At 35.2% G+C, this 24,662-nt stretch overlaps 1 protein-coding gene across 1 annotated transcript; it reads right to left on the bottom strand.

Moving 5' to 3' along the window:
* Positions 1-17,043: 17,043 nt before the first annotated feature.
* On the bottom strand, positions 17,044-20,649 carry LOC107772210 (mitochondrial acidic protein MAM33-like). Its single transcript, XM_016591701.2, has 3 exons — positions 20,428-20,649; positions 18,579-18,907; positions 17,044-17,451 (listed from the first exon to the last, which is right to left on the bottom strand). Exons 1-3 carry the CDS (start codon positions 20,539-20,541, stop codon positions 17,250-17,252), a joined length of 645 nt encoding a protein of 214 aa, XP_016447187.1. The 5' UTR covers positions 20,542-20,649; the 3' UTR covers positions 17,044-17,249.
* Between the last annotated feature and the right edge of the window lie 4,013 nt (positions 20,650-24,662).

The following is a 24,662-nucleotide window of genomic DNA, read 5'->3' on the forward strand; positions in this document are numbered from 1 at the left end:
TGAGGATCCGCAGCTACAGCTGACCTGGGCTCAGGTGTAGCTGTTGCCACTGGCTGGACTCCACCTATGGGTAGTGCACCCTGGGTCTGATATACAGCAGCTGCTTTTCCATGAGCCTGCGCGGTAGGGGTCTATGCTCCCCCGCCCGCTTGAGATGTGGCTGGGTCTGCCGGAAATAAACCGGCCTGAGTCATATTATCCATGAATCGCAGCATACGACCCAAGACATCCTGAAATCCCGGTGCAGATGTGAAGTCCACCGGAGCTGGCTCTGCCACAGGCACCTCACCATGCTCCTCAATAATGGGATTCTCTGTTGGATCCACTGGCGGCATAAGCGGAATAGTCTTGGGACATCCTCGCCCTCTACCACGAGCTGGAGCCCTCCCTCGGCCTGTGCCTCGGCCTCTAGCAACTGGGGGAGTAGCTCTTCCCTGGTCTGGAATCTCATTAGAGCGTGTTCTTACCATCTGTGAGAGAATAAGAGAAGGATATTTAGTACTACATCAATTGCACGATAGAATATGAAGAAAGGTAGTTTCCTAACACCATATAGCCTCTCGAAGATAAGTACAGACGTCTCCGTACCGATCTGCAAGACTCTATTAGGTCTGCTCATAACTTGTGAGACGTGCATGAACCTAGTGCTCTGATACTATGTTGTCACGACCCAAATTCGCCTATAGGTCGTGATGGCGCCCAACACTACAGCTAGGCAGGCCAACTAATAAGTCAAACATACATTTGTTACACTTTTATTCCAAGAAGATAATAAAATACCAATTTCTACTAATGTGTGTGCCAAGACCCGGTGTCACAAGTGCATGAGCATCTAGTAGATTATACAAAACTCCAAATACTGTCTGAAATAAAATAGACAGAATAGAAATATCGGAAGAGACATTGGTAGCTGCAGAACGGCTCAGCAAGGCAGCTCACCACTATGCCTCGGGATGACGTGGGTATGTGATGATAGGTCCTCCACTAGTACCTGTCTCAGATCCTGCACAAAAAGTGCAGCAAGTGTAGTATGAGTACGAAATAACTATTAAAGTATCGTGTAATTATTATTATTAAGCACGATTTCTGCCGAGGACGTACGACCCGATCCAGAGTGTCGTGTACACTGCTGAGGGACGTGCGGCGCGATCCATAGATGCATCTATCCTGCCAAGGCATTCGGCCCGCTCCACAAGAAGGGAGGACATTTTCTTATGTGCCTCCGGAAGGAGAGTATATTAATTATGAGATGAATTTGGGAAGAGAACAATTTCTTTTAACAATTAATTAATTTTAAATAGACAATAAAGCCTATATGATTTCCATCCTTTAATATATTTATCTAACAATTCACAATATATTCATATAGATATCAATTAATATAAATAAATCAAAGAATACAATTTACACAAGTAAGGCATGCTTTGAGTCCTAAACTACCCGGACTTTAGCATTAATAGTAGCTACGCACGGACTCTCGTCACCTCGTGCGTACGTAGCTCCCACAATTAGCAACAATTATTTATATTTTTTAATCACCTATGAGGTAATTTCCCCCTCACAAGATTAGACAAGAGACTTACCTCGTCTTGCTCTAATTTAATCCACTATAAGGCCTTTTCCACGATTATCCAACTCTGTCTGGCTCGAATCTAGCCAAAATAATTCGATGCAATCACTAAAAATTATAGGAAATAAATTCTACAAGAAAATACTACATTTTTAATAAAAATCCCGAAATTAATTAAAAATTCGCCCGCGGGGCCCACATCTCGGAATCCGGCGAAAGTTATGAAATTCGACAACCCATTCAATTACGAGTCCAACCATACCAGTTTCACTCAATTCCGACTCCGAATCGATATCGAAATCTCAAAATTTTGTTTCTATGAGATTTCTAAACTTTTCCAAATCTCAAATCTCAAAATACTAATTAAATCGTGAAAACAATGATATACTTGTATATGTAGACCAAATCCGAGTTAGAATCACTTACCCCAATATTTTTTCCTTGAAAATCTGCCAAAAGTCGTCTCTGCTAAAGCTTAAGTTCGTCAAAAATGGCAAATGGGACGAATGCCCTCTTTTTATAAAACTGCCCAACAGCCTTCGGAACTGGGCCTCGATCGGGGCTTCGATCACAGGCTCGAGCCTGGACCTCGGTCATGGCCTCAATCAGGGCATCGAGGTTGGGCCTTCGATCATAGCCTCAATCATGGCATCAAGCTTGAGCCTTCGATCAGGGCATCGAGCATGGGTCTCGATCCTAGCCCTCGAGCCTTACCTTCGATCATGCCCTCGAGCCTTACCTTCGATCGAGGCTTCGATACTGAGCCTCATCCCTGGCTTCGACTCAGGCCTCGATCGTGGGCTCGATATGAGGCTCGATATTTGGGGCTCGATCTGAGGCTCGATCACAGCCCAGAATATGCAGCAGAAGAGAAAATTGCAATAGCTTTTTAAGTCCAACTTTTGATTCGTTAACCATCCGAAACTCACCCGAGGCCCTCGGGACCTCAACCAAATATACCAAAAAGTCCTAAAACATCATACGAACTTAGTCGAACCTCTAAATCACATCAAACAACCCTAAAACCATGAATCATACCCCAATTCAAGCTTAATGAAACTAAGAGTTTTCAACTTCTACATTCAATGTCGGAACTTATCAAATCAACTCCGATTGACCTCAAATTTTACACACAAGTCATAAATTATATAACGGAGCTATGAAAATTTTCAGAACTGGATTTCGACCCTGGTATCAAAAAGTCAACTCCCCGGTCAAACTTTCAAACTTTAAATTCCTATTTTAGTCATTTCAAGCCTAATTTCACTACGGACTTCCAAATAAAATTCCAATCATGCTCCTAATTCCAAAATCACCATACGGAGCTGTTGGAATCATCAAAATTCTATTCTGGGGTCATTTTCTAAAAATATTGACCGAAGTCAAACTTAGCACATTAAGGCCAACTTAAGGAACCAAGTGTTCCGGTTTCACCTCAAACACTTCCAAATCCCGAACCAACCATCCCCGCAAGTCATAAATCATTACAAGTACCTACAGAAAGTTTTATTTTAGGGAATGGGGTTATAAAAGTTAAAATGACCGGTTGGGTCATTACATTAATAAGATAAAATATTAGTACAAGAAGTATGTACTACACCAAATTTTTCATTGATGATAGTTCTTATCAAATTAACATGTTGAATCATTTCTATATGGAAAGCATATAGTAGTAGATAGTAAATAGAGATTTGTCCCCTATTTTTTTGTATTCCCCGATTAACCTAAAGGTTCTGATATATCTCTTTGTTTTTCTAGAGAGCACAATACTTAGTTTCCACAAAAGTACATGGTAAGTAGTAGTACTATATTATTTTATTTGATACATCATTTTTTTTAATGTTCTAGTCATATAACTTTCATCTTGAAGTAAGCTTACTGCAGCAAAGACCACATGTGAATTTTTAATATTATTTTATATTTTTATATATATGTTTGACACTAATTGCTTAGCTTATTTGAGTAAACGATAGTCTATTGTTGATAATTATATCCAAATGACATTATGAAGAGTTTAACTCAAGAGGTAAGTATTTCCTTCGCATTTGAAATTATTTTTGTCCTTTGCTATTAATGATATCAACTTCAATGAGTTCAAGTGGAAATGCACCATGAGGGTAAGACATCAGGATCAAGTCCTGATGCTCCATGATGATAAGAGTTGGGTTTGAGTCCCAATTCATTATGGCCTAACATATTTTTATATTGGTAAGACATTGGGTTTGAGTCCCACTATACCATATTGATGATATAATGATAACTAAAGAAAAATAATATATTTTTCATGAAAATGCATGAATATTGTCCCACTTGATTTCCTCAATTCTTGAAGTGAATGTGGTAGCAACGCATAATAAGTCTAAATGAAGACAAGTGGTTGAACAATGAATGTGGGAATTCCAATTATCAAAATAATAATAATCATCACTATGATTATAAAAGGAGAACAATAATGGTTCTCAAAATAGTCCTTCAAAATGTCAAGGCACTGTTTACCATTAAATTGGTATGAAATATAATAAAGCACGCCGCTGATTATGATCCATTCCTTGAAGAGAATGTGACTTGTGATAAGCATTGAGAATGCAGACCCATTCTTAAAGGCGAATATGGCAATATGTGATAAAAGCAACGAATAAAGACATGCAATGCATGATTAGATGAATACCACACAACTCACCTCTAAGGGAGGTTTGGATGAAATAAAGAGAATAAATATTATTGTGAGGTTATATGAATATGTCATTGGTCGCGTTGTGATACGCCAAAAAATATATATATTTTGTTGTGCCTTATAAAAGGTTATTAAAGGCAAAATTAAAGCAAGAAATGATTTTGCTTCTATGAATGGTGTGACAAAAGATTTACCATATGAATGGTGTGACAAAAGATTTTATAGTACAAAAGTTATTAAGAGCTCCAGAAAAATTAATTTGTTACTATCCGGATAAATAAAATTATTCACGACATTGATATTGTAAAGTCTCAAAAGAAACTTTTTGAGTTTCAAATGTATAAGTCAAAGTGATTGGCATATTGAGACTATACGAATATTGAATATCTTCATATTTCTATAATCATAACGGGTAAATATAAAAGATTACCCGATTTTCTTTCTATTTGTACTACACAAATATAAGCATGATGATGGAATCATATGTCACAAGTAAACTTGAGGTTTACTGAAACAAATATTAGTTGGCATAACCGATTGACCATCCCAGTTCAATTATGATGCAAAAATTAATTGAGAATTACATTGGCATATATCGAAGAAATAGAAGATTCTTCAAGAATTCTCTTGTGCTGCTTATTCTCATGATATACCAATTAAGGTTGGGATTGAATCCCTTGATTTCTGGAATAAATAAAAGGTGATAAATATATGGGGCTAGTCACCTGCCATGTGGATTGTTTACTATTATATGATTTTAATAGATGCATCTATTCTATGGTTACATGTGCATTTGTTATCAACTTGCTGGCTATTGCAAGATTGATTGCTCAAATTATTAGAGCACAATTCCAGAATATAAATTATGATGATTTATCTTGATAATACAGGTTTAAATCTAAGTTGGTTTAGCAGAAATTGTATGCCTCCAATTATATCTAAACCGTTGATTATGAGAACAAAGCTGCCAAAATAAAATTTGGTATGTGATGTATTATTTAATATACAACAGCATATGTACGAATCTAGCCAAGTTATGATAAGCTCTCCATATCACACTCGGTTCAGGGTCAGGAACCAAATAATTTCCATCTAAAAATATGAATGTGCTATATGATTTAATTGTTTCACCACAATGTATAAAGATGGATCCTCAAATAAGGCTAGGGATATGTGTTGGTGATCCCAACAATAAGGGGGAAAATGGGCAGCTGAAAAACTAATGCATGTAATGAATTATTATGAGTACATCTAGATCCTCGTACGAGAAAATGTGAACTTGAAGTTCAAGTGATAATTCATTTGCAAAATATTGCAAGGCGTATTTGTTGACCCAAAGCTAAATGGCATATTCAGCTACTAATGCTCCAAATAAAATAAAGTTCATAATGAATAGAGTCTATGGCATGCATGAAGCATAACAGACTAATCGGTTCCAAAGATAAAACTCCTTGAAGAAGGAGAGGAGCAAATGTCCAAGATGATCATAATAAGGAGGCAAGTGCTCTAGAAGAGCACCACGACATAACACTTCATAAGACTTAATGGGAGAGGTTCAGATACCTAAAAAAAATAAGATAAAGAGATCTCAATAAGCTATGTCTTTATTGGGTAATAGTAGAACCGATATAAAATGATCGTCGACGATATTGTTAATATAATGTAGCGCTCAATATTATTAATATTGACGAGGATCTTGAGCTCAAATCTGTCATGAAATTTGGACAGATAAATGATTGGCCAAATGAAAAATACGCAATGAAAATTGATTTCACCTGAAAAATATGATGTTAGATGGATAGTCCCAACACCTTGAAGTATAAAGCCAGTGGAGGTATAACTGTGTTCTTCTGCGGAAAAAAAAGGTCAAGTCGATAGACATAAAGACGACTTGTGTCACAAGAAAATTTGTAAATATCCTGGCATTGATTATATAGAGACATGTTCTCTTGTGGTGGATGTCATCATTTCAGGTTTTAATCTGGCAATACAAGAAAAACGTGATATGCGTATAATGAAAATCATTGAATGATTAAAATTGTTCTGAAGCATATTAAGGTTTCCAAGAAATTTATTAAATAAAGCTTCATAATCCTTATACGGATTAAAACAATCAGGGCGCATGTGGTATAATCACCTGAGTGAGTACCTGTTGAAAGAAGGGTAAAAGAATGATTCAATTTGTCCTTGTGTCTTTATAAAAAGATCTGGATCTAAATTTATTATAATCATCATGTATGTTGATGATTTAAATTTCATTGGAACTCCTAGGGAGCTTCCTAAAGCAGTAGACTATTTAAAGAAAGAATTTGAAATGAAAGATCTTGGAAAGATAAAATTTTGTCTTGGTCTACAAATTAAGTATATGAAAGATGGAATTTTTGTCCATCAATCAACATACATTAAAAAGATTTTAAAGCGATTCTATATGGATAAAGTACATCCATTGAGTACCCCGATGGTTGTGAGATCACTTAATATAAATAAAGATCCATTACGACCTCATGAAAATAATGAAGAGCTTCTTGGTCCCGAAGTACCATATCTTAGTGCAATTGGTGCACTAATGTATCTTTCTAACATTACAAGGTCTAACATAACTTTTTCAGTTAATATCTTAACAAGATATAGCTCTGCTCCTTCAAGGAGACGTTGGAATGGAATCAAACACATATTGTGGTATTTAAAAGAGACTACCGATATGGGATTATTTTATGGCTATGATTGCAGTTCCGATCTTGTTGGTTATGCCGATACTGGGTATTTATCTGACCCACACAAGGCTCGATTTTAAACAAGCTATGTGTTTACATATGGAGGCACTGCCATATCTTGGCGATCGACTAAGCAATCAATCATGACTACTTCATCTAATCATGTTGAGATAATTGTTATTCATGAAGCAAGTCGAGAATGTGTATGGTTGAGGTGTATAATACACCTTATTCGAGACAAATGTGGTTTGATGTGTGACAAACTACCCACAATTTTGTATGACGATGATGCAACATGCATAGCCCAATTGAAGGGAGGATTCATAAAAGGGGATAGGAAAAAATACATTTCACCAAAGTTATTTTTCACACATGATCTTCAAAAGAATTGTGATATCAATGTGCAACAGATCCGTTCAAGTGATAATATGGCTGATTTGTTCACCAAATCTCTACCGACGTCAACCTTCAAGAAACTAGTATACAAGATTGGGATGTGAAGGCTCAAGGATGTGAATTGATGCTCTCATCAGAGGGAGTTAATACGCGTTGTACTCTTTTTTTCTTACAAGGTTTTGTCCCACTGGGTTTTCCTTGCAAGGTTTTTAACGAGACAGCCAAAAGGCGTATTTCTAAATATGTGTACTCTTTTTTTCTTCACTAGGATTTTTTTCCCATAGGGTTTTTTCCTATTAAGGTTTTAACGAGGCACATTATCTATAGACATCCAAGGGGGAGTGTTATAAGAAAAATCAAATTATGGTGGATGTCTACTCTTCCTCCGTGATATTCTCAAATGCTTAATGACATATTCAATGACATATTTCTATGTTTAATGACATATTCAATGACATATTTTTCTTCACTTTTCATGCCTATATAAAGGCCTTGTAATAGATAGAAAAATACACACAATTGAAGAAAAAATAAGAATCTCTCCTCTCTTTCTCTTTGTATCTCTTAGCTTATTTTTCCTTGTTCTATATTGTTACGTTTAGCTATATTTTATACCATAACTTTCTTTCTTTTCTAATTTCCAATTTAAGTTGATTGAAAATGTTGACTTGAAAGGATACCCTACCCACATAAATTTTCCTCTCCTATTAGGTTGTTTTAAAGAAAAAAGGTCTGATTAATGCTTTTTTCTCCCACCCCACCCCTAGTAGGCTAGTATTTTTGGTTGACATATGCGTCGCATGAACCTGATTGACCCAAAAAACACGGCCAAGTTTAAAACGACCAGTCGCGTGAGCTTGATCGCCCCAAAGGACACAACGAAGTCTATAAGCAAGATAATATCGACGTCTACAAGCCCGATTGACCCTAAGGACACAACCAAGATAATATCGGCGTCACATGAGCCTAACAAGTTATCCAATATAATTTCACAAGTAGGGTCTGAGAAGGGTAGTATGTACGCAAACCTTACCTCTACCTAGAGAGAGGTAGAGAAGTTGTTTCCGATAGACCATCGGCTCAAGATAAGGTAGAAAGGAAGAAAAGGGAAGAACAAGAAGAACAAGAAGAAAGAAGGGGAGACAAGACGATAAGGAAAATGAGGAGAAAAAGCATTGCCACATCAACCTACCCCTGCTCATCTTCTGTATTACAACCGCCGGATCTAGTCAGGCCCAGTTGCCTTACCCCTGCTCATCTTCCGTATTGCTATATCAACCTCCTCGCACTTAATCACAAATGAAAAGGACATGTCCAAGCTCAAGACAAGCACGACCATCGTAGTTTGATTAATTCTTAAAATTGAAAAGGAATTATTTTTTGTCAGCGAACCGAATTAATAGTATTATTAATTTATAAGGGGACTTTTAATCAAATTTTATTGTTGTTCAGAAATTGTCTGCAGTTGTTATTTGCTATCAAAAAAGTGGTTACCGCCAGAATTGAATTCATCCTAAACGCTGCTGGTCCTTAGGAGCCAATTTTTATTAATATTCAAATCTAATAATCCACTATAGGATATTCAATTAATGAATTTGTCAAAATTGAGAGCTGATGTCTCTTTTTATTGGTTATTGTGCCTACCTTTTTTATTTTGTTATTCTTTTTTCATTAATTAAAATGGTTACGTTTCACTTTATAAGTTAGTTTACTTTCTCTATTTTTATGTTAGTTTTCTTTCTTTATTTTACCTTTTTCCCACTTAAACTATCAGGCTTTCTCTTAGTAGTGTTCATGATGTGTAGATTAATTAGACGCTTTCTGATGCAGATACAAGTTTAGCATTTAATTAAAAAGGGCGAGTCTGTTATCTATTAAATTCAAAAAAAAAATCTGCTTTTTACTAATTGTGACGAGTTTGAAGGAATTTAGGTCAAAATACCAAATAAAAGTATATTGATTTTTTTTCATTCCTGAAACCACTTGATTGTAAGGAGAGGTGCGGTGATTTAACCGTAGTCGTGTTGATTCAATTTGATCTTCCCCTCCTTCTCTATTTATCATGTAAAAGGAAGAAAAAAAACTCAATATTAAATGCTGGTATGGCAAAACTTTTCTACCAAAATGGACCCAATTGATAGAACACAATTAAATGCGAGTGTATGAAGCTTATGTCATGTTTGATAATTAAGGTAAAGAAACAGCATCACCAAAGGTTACGATGGGATGGTAAGTACACTTTGATCCTTAATCAGATATTTTAAGGTCGAGCCCAACGAATGAAGTCGCTTTTGATAGAAAACACTTTACCCCAAAGATTTGGAAGTTTTTTGGTGTGTAAAGATGAACACAGATTTGGAAGTTTGTCTGGTAAACATTTTAGATGATAGGAGAAAAGTTTACTAGTATTACATTTTCCTGTTTAATTTCCATTTGAAATCTGTAAAAGAAAAAAAAAAAAAAGTCTTTCAATGTCCATTTTCTTTCATTCCCAACTAAGCAAAAGAAAAAAAGAGAGGAAAACGACATTGTACATGGAAATTGGAATGAGAAACCTTGTTCTAATTTCCACGTCAAATTCGTCTTGACTATTGGTCAATCTGAAAAATATGTGGTAATTTTATACCTAGATTGAATGCAGCGTTGACGTTGAAAATAACATTTTCTTTTCGTGGAAATTTAATGGAATTGACCACACACGATGTCCATAAGAAAAGACATTTCATTTTCAATATATTAATTAATACATTTTACCGTTAAAAGTAAATATCACGGAAACTTTTCTGATTTTTCTTTGGAAAGCTTTAACCATCACAAGTCTATGCAAAAGTTACTTTTTTTCCTTTTCCACTCGATATTCGAATTTGCACCATATAAGGCCAATTAAAGGAAGAAAACATTTTCTACTAAAAAAAATTTCATTCCTAAAGTTTGAACCCAAAATCTTTAGCTAAAGGTGGAGGAATCATATCTATAAATCTATCTCAACACAACCTATGGTAATTACAAACATTTTTTTTTAATCATAATTTTCTTTTAAGTAATATTCAGACTTTATCATGAGTTAAAAAAAATTATTTTTCTATCCACCTTTTTGAGTCGATTTTCTTATTATAAAGTTTTCGTGATAAACCCGTTGATGACGGGAAAAAAGACAAGGACATTTTTCTTGGATCAATCTTAAAGCGTAGACAAATATAAAGATAAAATTAAAGGACTACGATGATCAATTCCCACGTCTAAAAGAGAAAAACTCGTGACAGAAAGTACATGAAACACGTGAGATTTGTCACATCACAAGACGTGTATTAAGCTAGCGTTTGATCATAGATTCCCAAATTTATTTTGAAAAATTTGATTTGGATAAAGTTTAGTTTGGAGATGAAAATATGTTTAGACATCAGTTTTCAAAACATATTTCACTTTTTTCTTTTTTGAAAAAACATGAAACATGTCTTATACCCACAAGTTCTAAAAACTATCACAAATACCCAACAGTACTTTTATTAATAACATTCATTATATTATCGCAAACAATAGTACTGAACATAACTAAATTTGGTACAAAATTATCATTTTTATAATGAACTACATAATACACTATCAGATGACCGAAAAGACGAAGCACCATTATTACAAAATAATAAATAGTGACTTTTTTTATAAAATATAAAAGCTTGGGACAATTTTTTTAAAATGAAATAATAATATTTTGGGTCTTGAGCTGGTTTTGGGATTTGGATTTTGGGAATTTGCCAAAATATGAATAAAATTTATGGATAAACATATATTTATCAAAAAAATCCAAATATATTTTGGCAAAATCTATGACCAAACAGGTCCTAAATTTTATGAATACGTTGACCATTAAATAGAAAAAGTGATTCAACTTTTGTTTGAAAGTAGGAAGAAAAATATGTGTTCCAAATAAAAGAAATACGAAAGGTAACTTCCCGGATGGTCAGTAAATAAAATCACTAAATATTGTTTTGTAACAAAAAAGTGACTCTACATATCCTCCAACTTTGCTAAGTCACAAATAATATAAGCTAGCATTTGGACATAAATTTGATTGAAATTTGAAAAAAAAAAATTTGAATTTGTGTTGAAAAATAATTTATAAAAATTGAAATTGTGTTTGGACATGTATTTTATTTGAAGAAAAGTTGAAGTTTTGTGAGTGAAAGAAAAAATTTCACCCAAAAAATACCCTAAATCAATTTTTGGAAACTTAAAATTTTTTGAATTTTTTTTAAACCAAACATATCTTTCATAAAAAGCAATGTTTTCAATTTTATTTTATTTTTAAAATGAAGCCAAACGGAAGCTAAGCATCCACTATGATCAAGTGCCTTTCAAACCAAAAAATCATAAATATTACGTCCATTGTCATCAAGTGACTCTGTGCAATACCTAAGCAAAATTGAATGACCCTTTTTTCCCCCACAAAAATATAGTATAGTGATTTATGGTAAAGGGAAACCTAGGAACTGTTAGTTTACAGATATGTATAGTGTAGTTTTGTTCTACATTGGAAGATGAGTAATATGTCCTTGTAGTGTATAGCTATAAACAAGGACCTCTTGTATTGTATTCATTATCCAATAATCAATAACATATTTTCTCATGTGCTTTCTCACATGATATCGGAGCAATTGTAAGAGATTTATCGCTGTGCATAAATTTCAGCGATTCCGGGAAGAGAAATCAGTCAGCGGAATTCTTTTTCAGGCGACTCTTTTAAGGATGTTTTGCGTCTGCTTCGTCTTCGTCAGTGTTGTGAAAAATCCAACACTACCACAAGAGTCGTCACTATCCGGCGATCAAACCCCAGTGAAAATCTCCGGCAGTAGCCTCCTCACGCGCCTCCAGAAGCTCACGCGTGTGAGCTCACACGCCGGCGCGTATGACCACTTCCGGCCATTTTTTGAAAAACTTCCTTCAGAACAGTTGGGTCGTCTGGTAATTCCGATCCTACCCCTACTGTTTTTATTTAATTTCGACCACTTTGAGTTTTTTACAGCAGCTACAGTACTATTCCGACAGCTACAATGAGATTCCGGCAGGTACAATATTCCCTTATTCTGTTTATGTGTTTCCTTACTCTGTTTCAGTGGATTACAGTTGATTCTTTCTCTTATTTGGTAATAATTTGCAATGATGTCTTTGGGATTTGATGCTTTTGGGTCTAGAAACATGAGTTCTGGAAGCTCTAGTGTTATTATTACCTCAGAACCTTTAATGGGAGGTTCAAACTACTTAGCTTGGGCTTCATCTGTCGAATTATGGTGTAGAGGCCAAGGTGTTCAAGATCATCTAATCAAATAGTCTAGCGAAGGAAATGAAAAGGCAATAGCACTTTGGGCAAAGATCGATGCTCAGTTATGTAGCATCTTGTGGCGATCTATTGATTCCAAGTTGATGTCCTTGTTTCGTCCATTCCAGACATGTTATTAGGTTTGGGCAAAGGCACGCACTTTATACACTAATGACATATCTTGCTTCTATGATGTGATATCGCGAATGACAAACTTAAAGAAGCAGGAATTAGATATGTCTACTTACTTGGGTCAAGTACAGGCAGTCATGGAGGAATATGAGAAGTTGATGCCAGTTTCTGCTAGTGTTGAAAAACAACAAGAGCATCGACAGAAGATGTTTCTAGTTCTTACCATCGCTGGACTTCCTAATGATCTTGATTCAGTACGCGACTAGATTTTGGCTAGTCCGACTGTCCCGACAGTTGATGAATTATTCTCTCGATTACTCCGCCTTGCTGCAACACCAAATCACCCGGTGATCTTATCACAAATACTTGATTCCTCTGTTCTTGCATCCCAAACAGTGGATGTTCGGGCATCTCAAACTATGGAGCATAGACGAGGAGGAGGTCGTTTTGGAAGATCTAGATCCAAATGTTCTTATTGTCACAAACTTGGGCATACTCGTGAAATGTGTTATTCCTTACATGGTCGTCCACCCAAAAATGCTTACATTGCTCAGACCGAGACTACAGGTAATCAGGGATTTTCTTTATCTAAAGAAGAATATAATAAGCTCATTTAGTATCGAGCAAGTAAGCAGACATCTCCACAAGTAGCCTCAGATGCTAAGATACTTTTGTTACTGGTAATTCTTTTGCTTGTGTCTCCCAGTCTAGTACTCTTGGCCTATGGGTCATGGACTCAGGCGCTTCTGATCACATCTCTGGTAATATATCACTTTTGTCAAATATTGTATATTCACAGTCTCTTCCCACTCTTACTTTAACCAATGGATGTCAAACTAAGGCAAAAGGAGTTGGACAAGCTAATCCCTTGTCTTCTATCACCCTAGATTCCGTTCTTTATGTCTCTGGCTGTCCTTTTCGTCTTGCATCTGTTGGTCGTTTGACTCGTGCCCTCCGTTGTGGTATATATTTTATTGACGATTCTTTTATTATGCAAGACTGCAGTACGGGACATACAATTGGTACAGGACGTGAATAAGAAGTCATTTACTACCTTAACTCACTCAGTACTTCCACAACATGTTTAGTTACAAATCCTCCAGATCTAATCCACAGACGTTTAGGACATCCGAGTTTATCCAAACTTCAGAAGATGGTGCCTAGTTTATCTAGTTTATCTACATTAGATTGTGAGTCGTGTCATCTTGGGAAACATACCCGAGCCTCCTTTCCGCGTAGTGCTGAGAGTCATGCAAAGTCTATCTTCTCCTTAGTTCATTCTGATATATGGGGTCCTAGTAGAGTCGGTTCAACCTTGGAATTTCGTTATTTTATTAGTTTCATTGATGATTATTCAGGATGTACTTGGTTTTTCTTAATGAAAGATCGTTCTGAGTTATTTTCTATATTCCAGAATTTCTGTGTTGAAATCAAAAACCAATTTGGTGTTTCTATTCGCATTTTTCGCAGTGATAATGCCTTAGAATATTTATCTTCTCAGTTTCAGCAGTTTATGACTTCTCAAGAAATTATTCATCAGACATTTTGTCCTTATACCCCTCAGCAAAATGGGGTTGCTGAGTACCGTATTGAGACTGCTCGCATACTTCTAATTGAATCTCGCGTTCTGTTGCATTTTTTGGGCGATGCAGTTCTCACAGCTTGTTATTTGATTAATCAGATGCATTCATCTCCCATCAAGGATCAGATTTCGCATTCAATATTGTTTCCTCAGTCACCCTTATACTCTCTTCCATCCCGTGTTTTTGGGAGCACGTGTTTTGTTCATAACTTAGCCCTTGGGAAAGATAAGTTAGCTCTTCGTGCTCTCGAGTGTGTCTTCCATGGTTATTCTCGTGTTCAGAAGGGATATCGTTGTTCTTCTCCAGATCTTCGTAGGCACCTTATGTCAGCTGACGTCACATTTTTTGAGTTTAAACCTTTCTTTACCTCTGCTGACCACCATGATATATCTGAGGTCTTACCCATACCGACCTTTGAGGAGTTTACTATAGCTCCTCCACCTTCGACCACCGAAGTTTCACCCATACCAATTGTTGAGGAGTCTAGTGTTGTTCCTCCTAGATCCCCAGCCACAGGAACACCACTCTTGACTTATCATCGTCGTTTGCACCCTACAGGCCCAACTGGTTCTCGTCCTGCACCTGACCCTGCTCCAACTGCGGACTTGTCTCTTCCTAGTATACCGATTGCACTTCGAAAAGGTATACGGACCACACGTATTCCTAATCCCCATTATGTCGGTTTAAGTTATCATTGTCTGTCATCTCCCCATTATGTTTTTATATCTTCCATGTCCTCGATTTCCATCCCTAAGTCTACAGGTTAAGCGTTGTCTCATCCAGGATGGTAACAGGCTATGAGTGACGAGATGTCTGCTTTACATACAAGTGGTACTTAGGAGCTTGTTCCTCTTCCTTCAGGTAAATCTACTGTTGGGTGTCGTTGGGTTTATGCAGTCAAAGTTGGTCCCGATGGCCAGGTTGATCGACTTAAGGCCCGTCTTGTTGCCAAAGGATATACTCAGATATTTGGGCTCGATTACAGTGATACCTTCTCTCCCGTGGCTAAAGTCGCATCAGTCCGCATTTTTTTACCCATGGCTGCGGTTCGTCATTCGTCATTGGCCTCTCTATCAGCTGGACATTAAGAATGCCTTTCTTCACAGTGATCTTGAGAATGAGGTTTATATGGAGCAACCACCTGATTTTGTTGCTCAGGGAGAGTCTCGTAACCTTGTATGTTGCATGCGTCGGTCACTTTATGGTCTAAAGCAGTCTCCTCGAGCCTGGTTTGGTAAGTTCAGCACGGTTATCCAGGAGTTTAGCATGACTCGTAGTGAAGCTGATCACTCAGTGTTTTATCGGCACTCTGCTTCAAGTCTCTGTATTTATCTGGTAGTCTATGTTGATGATATTGTTATTAATGGCAATGATCAAGATGGTATTACCAATCTGAAGCAGCATCTCTTCCAACACTTCCAAACTAAGGATCTAGGCAGATTGAAGTACTCTTTAGGTATTGAGGTTGCTCAGTCTAGCTCAGGTATTGTTATTTCTCAAAGAAAATATGCTTTAGACATTCTTGAGTAGACATGGACGGTAGGTTGCAGACCTGTTGACACTCCGATGGATTCGAATTCCAAACTTCTGCCAGGACAGGGGGAGCCGCTTAGCGATCCTGCAAGCTATAGGCGGCTGGTTGGTAAATTAAATTATCTCACAGTGACTAGACCTGACATTTCTTATCTTGGGAGTGTTGTAAGTCAGTTTATGAATTCTCCATGTGATAGTCATTGGGATGCAGTTGTCCGCATTATTCGTTATATAAAATCGGCTTCAGGCAAAGAGTTATTGTTCGAGGATCGAGGCCATGAGCAGATTGTTGGATACTCAGATGTTGATTGGGCAGGATCACCTTCTGATAGACGTTCTACGCCTGGATATTGTGTTTTACTAGGAGGAAATTTGGTGTCTTGGAAGAGCAAGACAAAGAATGTAGTTGCTCGGTCTAGTGCAGAAGCAGAATATCGAGCAATGCTTATGGCAACACGTGAGCTAGTTTGGACCAAACAATTGCTGAAGGAGTTGAAATTTGATGAAATCTGTCGGATGAAACTTGTATGCGATAATCAAGTTGCCCTTCATATTGTATCAAATCCAGTGTTCCATAATAGAACTAAACACATTGAGATTGATTATCACTTTGTCAGAGAAAAGATATTTTCAGGAGAAATTGCTACAAAGTTTGTGAGGTCGAATGATCAGCTTGCAGATATTTTCACCAAGCCCCTCACTGGTTCCCGTATTGGTTATATATGTAATAATTCGGTACATATGATTTGTATGCACCGGCTTGAGGGGGAGTGTTAATTTACAGATATGTATAGTATAGTCTTGTCCTACATTGGAAGAAGAGTAATATGTCTTTGTAGTGTATAACTATAAATAAGGATCTCTTGTATTGTATTCATTATCTAATAATCAATAACATATTTTTTTCCCGTGCTTTCTCACAGGAACAATGATAAAATTATCTCTATGTGATCTATAGGTCACGGGTTCGAGCCGTGGAAGCAGCCAATAATACTTGCATCAGAATAGAATTTCTACATCGCACCCCTTGTAGTGCGACCCTTTCTCGAATCCTACGTGAGTATAGTTTGGTGATAAAATTTGCTAAAGCACCTTCCTCTCCTTCAACAAAATAATGTATGTTCCACTCAACTAACAGTTCTTGAACCTTTTATTACATAATTCCACTACGCAGTTGTATCTACCCGTTTAAATTAAATCTCTATTTCAGATTTTCAGTACAACGAGAAGGGTTTTACAGAAACTAGCTAAAAACTGCAAAGTTAGCCAATAGAAGTTTCCCCTCCAGCAATCAGTGACTTAATGGTATGTATTGAATTAATTCAAATATCTATACCTCGCGTGCAGTGTTGTCCGCTCCATCACTTGGTGTTACAACAGCTTGCAATTTGTGCAGCCAGTCGACGTATTGACCTTGCTCCTTTTTGTGTAGGTGGAGTAAGAGTGAATCCGCGAAACTTTTACTAACTCCTCTTGCTTCTAGATATTTGTAGAGCTCATCTTGAAGTTTCTGATCTAACGAACTGAAAAAACTGAAAAAGGGACACAGTAAAGAAACTCATAAAGGTTCATACATATTTGACCAGAAATATGATGCAACAACAAGAAAAAACCCGGTATAATCTCATAAGACCTTACCCCTACCTTGTGAAGGTAGAGAGGTTGTTTCCGATAGACCTAAAGAAGTATGATGCAAGAAACTGAAAAGGCCACTCTTGAAATAAAAGCAATGTGACTCAAGTGTCACAAAATAAGCCAAGACGAATTGTTCTGTTGGAGCAACAAAAGGGACGCACAACATCAAAACCATCTCGAGAAACAGATGGAAGAATTCAAAAACTCAAATGAATATTTCCGACGATACCTTGAAGACTTCTTTAAGTGTTTAAACGAAATGCTCAGACGGCAGACCATTATGACTTGGATGCTCAAGACGGGCCAACATAAAAATACAAACCTTCTAGCGCTTAAATTAAATGCCACCTTTAGAATTTTAAAAACTCAAACTCGTCTTCCAAGGATAAATTTAAGACTTTCTTTCACTAACACTGCAACTTACGATGCAAGCATGCAGCATTCTCGTGATTATTTCTCCTTGAAAGGCAATCTTGTGAAAGACAAAGGTACATTTCAACTATATAGTGGACACCTTACTCACAAATATAGTAGGAAGTCTTATTGCATCAATTACTTAGTATCAAGGAGAGGTAAATGGGAAGTGAATACCCTTCCATAAATAAGTCGAGAAGAAAAAGACAAAGCATCAATTTTAGTGGTATCCATGCAATCCATGTACAATACTGAATTCTACAACACCAAAACCTTCAATTATAGCTTAGAAAGTGTTAAACAGACCAAAAATTGAATATCTTTACCACCTTGGCGAGGTGCGCAGGGGTCGACAAATTCGGCATGCATGTCTTGGAGAAAACTTAAGGAGTTTCACAAGAGGCAACAAAAAACATATGGAAAAGGCACATCCTGACATGCATACGGGCTTGAAGATATGGAAAAGGCACATCACAACAAGCAAGCTTTTTTACCAAGTTTGGAAATAAAATCAGAATAACCAACTGCAGTAAACTTATGAGTCCAAAGCTGAGCTCCCACTTCCCCAAAGCCAAAAATTGTACGACACTGCTTAAGAGGACAAAAGTACCTGAACGAGGGACCTTTGAAGGCTGAAGAATCCAGGGCTGATGATGGAATGTAGTTCACATTTTGAATTTCAAAGTTACAAACATCACCAGCTTGTGCAGTTGCCACACAATCAAACTCTAGCACGGAACTCAAGCCAGGCTTCTTCACACCTACTTTCATGAAAGCTTCCCTGGGAAACTTAACATTTTCATTAGAGCTCTCAGCACCCAATAAAGCAGAAACAGCAACTTCCTCCCCTGATTCGCATCTCCTGCGTAGAACCACATCTTGAGATTGTGGTGAATCCCAATCTACAACAAAATCTCCAAAGCTTCTACTTTCATTATTCTGCTTTAATCAAGAAGGTAAAAAAAAGAGGTGCTCAGATAGCCTTCTCAAAGAAAAACTATAAAACTGCAGGCATTAGTTACCCATAGCATGGTGGATGAGACCATAAAGGTGATTCCAAGATTTCAGCTTCAATAGACTGAACTAATTTGTCTTTGAAGGGAAAAAAGGTAACAGATAACTGATGAAACAAATTTTATACAAGACATAAGGATTAAGGTGAATACAGCCATCAATACTTCTTCCACTGCAAATTGATTTTATAGCAGTTTTGTTTTTTACTGTTCCTCTGGAAAAATAAACTTTTTGGTTGTGGTAACAAGGAACACCTCGACATACCTTCGCTGACTTCGTGGAATACTTAAGAGAGTCTTCTCTATGACATAGGCTTTTGTTTTGCTAGTGTTTTGCTGCTCTTTGTACTGTTGCTTTTTCTCTCCAATTTGCTTGCTTTAACTTGACATCATCTTGATGTCTTTTAATTAACAAATTGTTGTTACCATTTTAGCGACGGAATATTTGAATGAGTTACTTCATTACTTATGATAAAAAGTATGTTATATCTACGGCATTAGATCAACACTACAATAAAACATTGCCAAAAATATTTCCTATACTTGAATTGGGTAACCTGATCACCTGAAAATATCATTTTCAATCACAAAAAATCAATCAATCAACTACTGCTCAATCCCGAACTAGTTAGGATCGAATATATGAATCCTTTGTATCCTTAAAGAATACAATCTCAGGGGATTCATCATAATTCAACTATCTTTACGCTAGCCATTAACCTACTGCACAAAACTTGAACTTGTTCAAAAATACCTTTAAACCTTTTCACATCAACTTCATGGGGTAGCAAAAATTGGGTGAAAAATATATATGAAAATAATTTCCATAAAATGGACAAGTAAAATACCAAGAAAAGCACTACTTTATTTCAAGGACTACTTTTTTGTTTTTATTTAAGCGGTTGCAACCGAGCCAGCTTACACACACTATTCCACCGGGCACCTGCTATCTCCCACGTCCACGGGTTTGTTCAAAAACACCATTGAACCCCTTTTCATATCAAATTCAAGTAATACCAAAAATGGGGGGGAGAAAGTATCAAATATAATTTCCCTAAAATGGGCCGAAAATACCACCAAAAAAGTAATGTTAGAACTCCACTATGATAGTGTAGGGGCGGAACTAAAGTGTTGGTTACTGTTTGGCCAAACTCAGTAACTTAATCCATTGAATATGTACAAATTTTAATTTGTAATTTGGTAACTTAAAAAGATTAGAATCTCCACACTGAATTGATAAAATACCCAAAAACACTGAAACAATACAATGATACCCACAACCCAATATCTTCAATTTGTTCAAAAATACCATTAAACCATTTTCACATAAACTTCATGTGGTACCAAAAACTGGGTGAAGATTAAATATTGAAGGTAATTTCAATAAAAATGGACAAATAAATACAAAGAAAATGAATGGTTTTTTTATGAAAATAACGTATGTACCTGAAAAGGTTTAGCGGAGAGTTCGTGGTTGATTTCAGATTGCACAATTTTGAGCAAATCTAAATCTCCAATAGCTTTACGAGCTTGAAATAATACGGCTGGTACTCTCCTCATTCTTGTGTTAATTAAACTCTGCTCAAAATTATACAGTGGTGAGTGGGTGGGTGCGCCACAAGGAATAGAAGAAATAATAAGTTCGGGTACTTGAGGAACTGCCTAATTTTTTGGTAAAATAATCATAATATATATATATAAAGAGTAAATAAAAAATTCAATTGGCTATTTGTGTAAGAAAAATCTTGAGAAATAGAAGAATCACTTTAAAATATTAAATGTATAATATTTTTTTTATCTATATATAATATAATATATGTATAAACTTGTAATCAATATATAATTTATATATACTATCTAAAAAAAAGTAACAGTAAATCCAGTCAGCTATTTGTGCACAAATCCCTATTAGACGGAAGTATTCTTTGGAAGTGCACAAATAGCCGTATTTAGGATCTTATTTACAATATAGACGAAGTTTATAAACTTTAGCCATCTCATAATATACATATCTGTCGGACATAAGTACTTTTTTTGGCCAAAAATCTTTTAAAGACGGGACTGAAATACTTTTTCTAGTTGCTAAAAGTATTTTTTTTTTTCTTCCAATATTAAGGTGTTTGTCCAAACTTTTATAAGAAAAAAAAATATTTTTCAGTAGAAGCGGAAGCAGTTCGTGAGAAACACAAAAAAAGTAACTTCTCTCCAAAAAGTATTTTTTTTGAAAAAATAATTTTAAAAAAAATATACTTACAAACACTTCTTAAAAACTTGACATTTCAGCTTAAAATGCTATTCAAATGAACTAGTCTTAGAATGTGCGCTTTACGCGTCGGTTTTAAAAAAATCACATTATGTGAAGGGTAAGTTCTTGAAAATAACTAATATCAATCTCATTTAGCAGACTAGGGGTGTGTTTGGTATGGCGAAAAATATTTTCCGAAAAATATTTTTTTATTTTCCATTATTTGGTTGCACAAAATAATTTGAAAAATATTTTCTTAGATATCACATTTTTCTAAAATTGGAGTAAAATAACTTCACTATAAAAAGTTAGGAAAACATTTTTTTAAAACTCCACTTACTATTTTCTAAAAACTCCAGCTACTCTCACATCTAACCCCAACCCCCCTCTCTCCAATAAGTTTTTTTTTTCTTTTCAGATTTCAGTTTTTTTCTTTTCCGTCGCCCTCTCCCCCCAAAAAAAAATTACCTTTTTTTTGTATTTTTCAATTTTATATTTTTTTTGTTTTTTTGCACTGCCCCACCCTCACCCCCACGCAATTTTTTTTTTTGTATTTTTTTTTTTTATGTTTTATGTTTTTTCGTTTTTCTGCACCATACACCCGCCTCACCTCCCCATCCCCCCACCCACGGCAATATTTTTTAAAAAAATATTTTCATTGCTGGTTTTTTCATTTTTTCGTTTTACAGATTCAAAATTTTACGAGTTCCAAAGTTATGAGTTCAGAGGTTTATGTGTTTAGAAGTTTGCGGGTTTAGAAGTTATAAAGTTTACGGGTTCGAAAGTATAGCGGTTCAGAAGTTTACCAAATTTATTGGTTAGGAAGGTTGTTGGTTCGAAAGTTTATGGCTTCATGTTTATTGTATCTAAATTATTTATGAATACTGTTGAGAAGTTATTTTTCTTAATTTGCGTACCAAATACCGAAAAATATGTAAAATTAATACTTATTTTCCGAAAATATTTTCCACGGAAAACATTTTCCGTTATACCAAACACACCCTTAATGAAAGAAACCTTGCTCCATCAAAGTCTTTAGATGCCTTATTGTGAATTCAAAATTATTGGTACTTCTATTACCTACTACTGAAACAAATAAATCACAAAATACTTTTATTATGAATTTTCAAAGATTTGTGAAATAAAACAAATTGAAAAAGTTGAATAATGAAATCTTTTGGTATCTTAGATATTTGAGAATGAACGGGGTGGCCTTATAGCTCATTAACAAAAATTGATAAATGAAGATGCAAAGTCTAAGAATAACTATTGAGTTAATATTTTATCAAAAATAACTTAATAATATATATATATATATATATATATATATATATATATATATATATATATATATATATATATATATATATATATAAGGAGTTATGTGATGGACAACCTATCAAATAAAATATCTCATTTAAAATAAAATTTATCTATTAATATTTCATCCTTATTGTTTAAGTTTGTATTTTTATCAATTTGACTTTAATACTATTATAACTATATTTGCTCTATTTTCTGATATCTTTCACTATCAATGCTCTTTTTTATAGAAGTAAATTTACGTAGCCTAAGAATTTTGTCAACTAAAAAAAATAATTTTACTTAAATAATAAATTAGAAAAGAATACTTTTAATTACTAATTATTTGAATTTAAGAACTAATCATTTGTTCTCAATCTTAAAGGAAAATTTTATTTTCTGTTGATTCAAATTCATAGCTCAAACTTTAAATATTTAAATGTAACTATAATTTCATTCAAGCATTTATAACGTAGAAAAGTCCTTCGTATCCTTTCAAATCTTAATTAATACTATTAGTTTATCTAAAGTTAAAGATAATTAGATATTTTTGTGATATACTTTAAATACCTAAAGATTGGAGTTCGTACATTGTTCAAATAAGAAAATATTTAATAGTCTAAACTTTAGTTAATTTTAAAGTATTCAATATTAATAAAATAATTAATGACAATTTTGTCCAATATAAAATTTATTTTTAAAGGATAAAAATACCGATCAACCTTTCTGTTACATTCCGCAGTATTACGTCGATGTTACACCCTGTAGTATTGTACGTTAAAATTGTCGTAAGATAATTGACCTCAGTTCAAGTACAAGATTATTTGGAGATTATAAGTATTATGCTATTTCAAACAAGTGATAAGTAAATTCGTGAAGGTGAGAGAGTAAGCGAATCGAAGAAAGTGAGTTTTTTCAAAATTTGACAATTTGAGAATAAAATACGGTTCATGCTATAATACCCTGTATTTATGGACTTGTGTCATACAAGGTATCACATGACCATGATAGTGAGGTGTATAAAGTATGTTAAACGTGATTCGTATTTTAAGTAATTTGGATAATTCTTAATTATGTGGGTAATTGGTTAATTATTGAATTAGTGGGGGATTAATAAGTCGATTAAGGAAAGGGGTAAATTATTTTGGATAAACTTGATAGGCTCCTAACGTGGCAGCAAGTTTTGGCCAAATTAATGACTCTTAAGTCAGGACTTGTGGCCAAAGTCATCAAAGTGTGGGGCCACACCCACTAATACAAAAGACTTCTTGAATTCACAAAATAAGATACTTACACTTCTAAAGTGACGGATGAACTTCAGCAAAGAAAAGTTATATAAGATTATGATCAAATTCAAAAGTGATGGCAAATGGGGGTGGACCCCACTGTCCATTAACTGCCACTATTATATTTACTTTTTGATGGATAAACTTATGTCTTGAAAATCTATGTATATCATCAGCAACGCTTTAGCAAGTGTGGAGGAAATAAATATTTTGCCTTTTATCAACATAGTTTAGAAAAAGGCCCCCTTGAGAAATATGAGCTACAACGTGTGGAGGTAAAGATATGTTCTTGCATGGAACAAAAATGCGAAGAACGACATAGAGATTATGCCTACGTCAGTTTCCTCCGGATGATTGCAAATCAGCTTCAAAGTAAAGTAAGTTAGAAGAAGAGTGTAATCTTTCTCAAAGATACTATACAGGTTTTGCGCACCACCTCGATCTCGTTGTTCTGTTTTGGCGCGTTGGTTAATCTGGGCTTTCTTCTATGTGGAGTAAGGAGGAATAAGAGTATTTCTTGGAAAATAAGGTAAGAATTTTCCTCTGCTTGGTATATTTAAATTCTTCCAGGTCATAGCTAAATTGTAGGATGGGAATTATAAGATTAATAGCGGAAACTCGTATTTTGACGTTGTTATTGTCGTATCAGTTATTCGGTAATTTTTTAAGTTTTTTTTTCGTGGCTGGAAATCATTGGAGTAACTTGGATATATAGTTGTAGTCATGATTGATATGTGTTTTGAAGGAAAGAAAATATTGAAGAGGTATGTTTGATAATTGTAGCCGAGATTGCCGCTTGTTGTATCATAGTTTGGGTTGTAAAACTTGTTGTGGGAGTTGCTAGTTAT

This window comes from Nicotiana tabacum, chromosome 23, assembly GCF_000715075.1.
Source record: "Nicotiana tabacum cultivar K326 chromosome 23, ASM71507v2, whole genome shotgun sequence".
NCBI classification, from domain to species: domain Eukaryota; kingdom Viridiplantae; phylum Streptophyta; class Magnoliopsida; order Solanales; family Solanaceae; genus Nicotiana; species Nicotiana tabacum.

Excerpts from the sequence above, each read along its gene's own strand:
- LOC107772210 (XM_016591701.2), bottom strand. The coding sequence starts at position 20,541 with ATGAGGAGAGTACCAGCCGTATTATTTCAAGCTCGTAAAGCTATTGGA. Across the intron at positions 18,908-20,427 it reads TCTCCGCTAAACCTTTTCAG|AATAATGAAAGTAGAAGCTT; the intron begins GTACATACGTTA and ends TGATTAAAGCAG. Across the intron at positions 17,452-18,578 it reads TTCAAAGGTCCCTCGTTCAG|TTTTTTCAGTTCGTTAGATC; the intron begins GTACTTTTGTCC and ends TCCCTTTTTCAG.